General features: G+C 44.4%; 1 protein-coding gene across 1 annotated transcript in view; it reads right to left on the bottom strand.

Moving 5' to 3' along the window:
* The window catches only part of FLT3 (fms related receptor tyrosine kinase 3), a 73,987-nt gene extending 73,720 nt beyond the window's left edge, over positions 1-267 (bottom strand). The window contains exon 1 of the mRNA XM_045293992.1: positions 12-267. Coding sequence (XP_045149927.1) covers positions 12-267 — 256 coding nt within the window. The remainder of the gene's footprint in view (positions 1-11) is intronic.
* Between the last annotated feature and the right edge of the window lie 740 nt (positions 268-1,007).

The raw sequence follows: 1,007 nt of genomic DNA, 5'->3' as shown, positions 1-1,007 counted from the left end.
CCGGGCCCGGCTGCTCACTCGCAGGGCGCACACCTTCAGCTTGGGCACCTCTTGCACCCGCATGTCATCCGTCATGGTCCCCACGACCACAGCTGTCTTGTTTTCTCGGCCAGGAAGCTTCATCTTCCGGATCTGGTTGAAGGTGGAGTTGGTCCACCGGGCCAGAAACCTGTATAGCTTGACCAGGAGGCTCAGGTAGATGTCCTGGCTCTTGGGTTCTTTGCGACGAAACTTTCGGTCCTTGTTGTGGCGGATATCAACTCCCATGATGGCGCCTCCTGCTCAGCCAGGTCCGGAAAATTCTGTCTTTTCTTTGGACTATTTAGACCATGTAAATTTGATGTGGTTGTTGCAGGATTAGGTGTAAATGCCAGCTTGGTTCTTCTGAACGATTCCACTTCAACTCCTTTCCTGGATTATTAACTATAAGGTGATGATTTTATCTCAGTGGAGGCCTTACAGTTCATAATACTGATCCTCACCTTAGCGCAGTCTGCTGCTAAGAGATAGGATATCACTTCTTGTGTCATCTAAGAGCCTCAGATGTTTTTATCTTAGTCCTTTTAGATTTGGGTCTATTGCTGTCCTAGGTTGTATTTCTACATGAGCTATGACCACAATACACTGCTATTAATCCACACGTCCGGTGGTCTTTTACAGAGATTTAACAGTACAGTAGATCTACTTACATAGCCCCCATTTCCTTGGTGGTTCTTGGGTCTGTTTAAGGAGCTCCCCTTCATATTTTAGTACAGTGTTCAAAGCAAGATAAACATGGAATAGGCGAGGCATGATTTGGTTATGTTTCTTGAATGAACATATCTAGTTCTCCTGTTTTATCTGGGTATTAGAAGGTACATTTGCATTATTTTCCCTCCTTTTTTTTTAATTTATTGTTACTTCACTCTCTTCTGGCCGGTGTGGTCTATGGCAAGAAAACCGCAGGGTGGGGTATCATTTTTCTCCAGCTGCTTTTAAGATTTTTTAAAAAATCACCAGTTTTAACC

This window comes from Echinops telfairi, unplaced genomic scaffold, assembly GCF_000313985.2.
Source record: "Echinops telfairi isolate 266 unplaced genomic scaffold, ASM31398v2 ScPeMD7_2565;HRSCAF=3150, whole genome shotgun sequence".
NCBI classification, from domain to species: Eukaryota; Metazoa; Chordata; class Mammalia; order Afrosoricida; family Tenrecidae; genus Echinops; species Echinops telfairi.
Note: the sequence above shows the minus strand (reverse complement) of the source record. Positions and strands in the feature narration are given on the sequence as shown.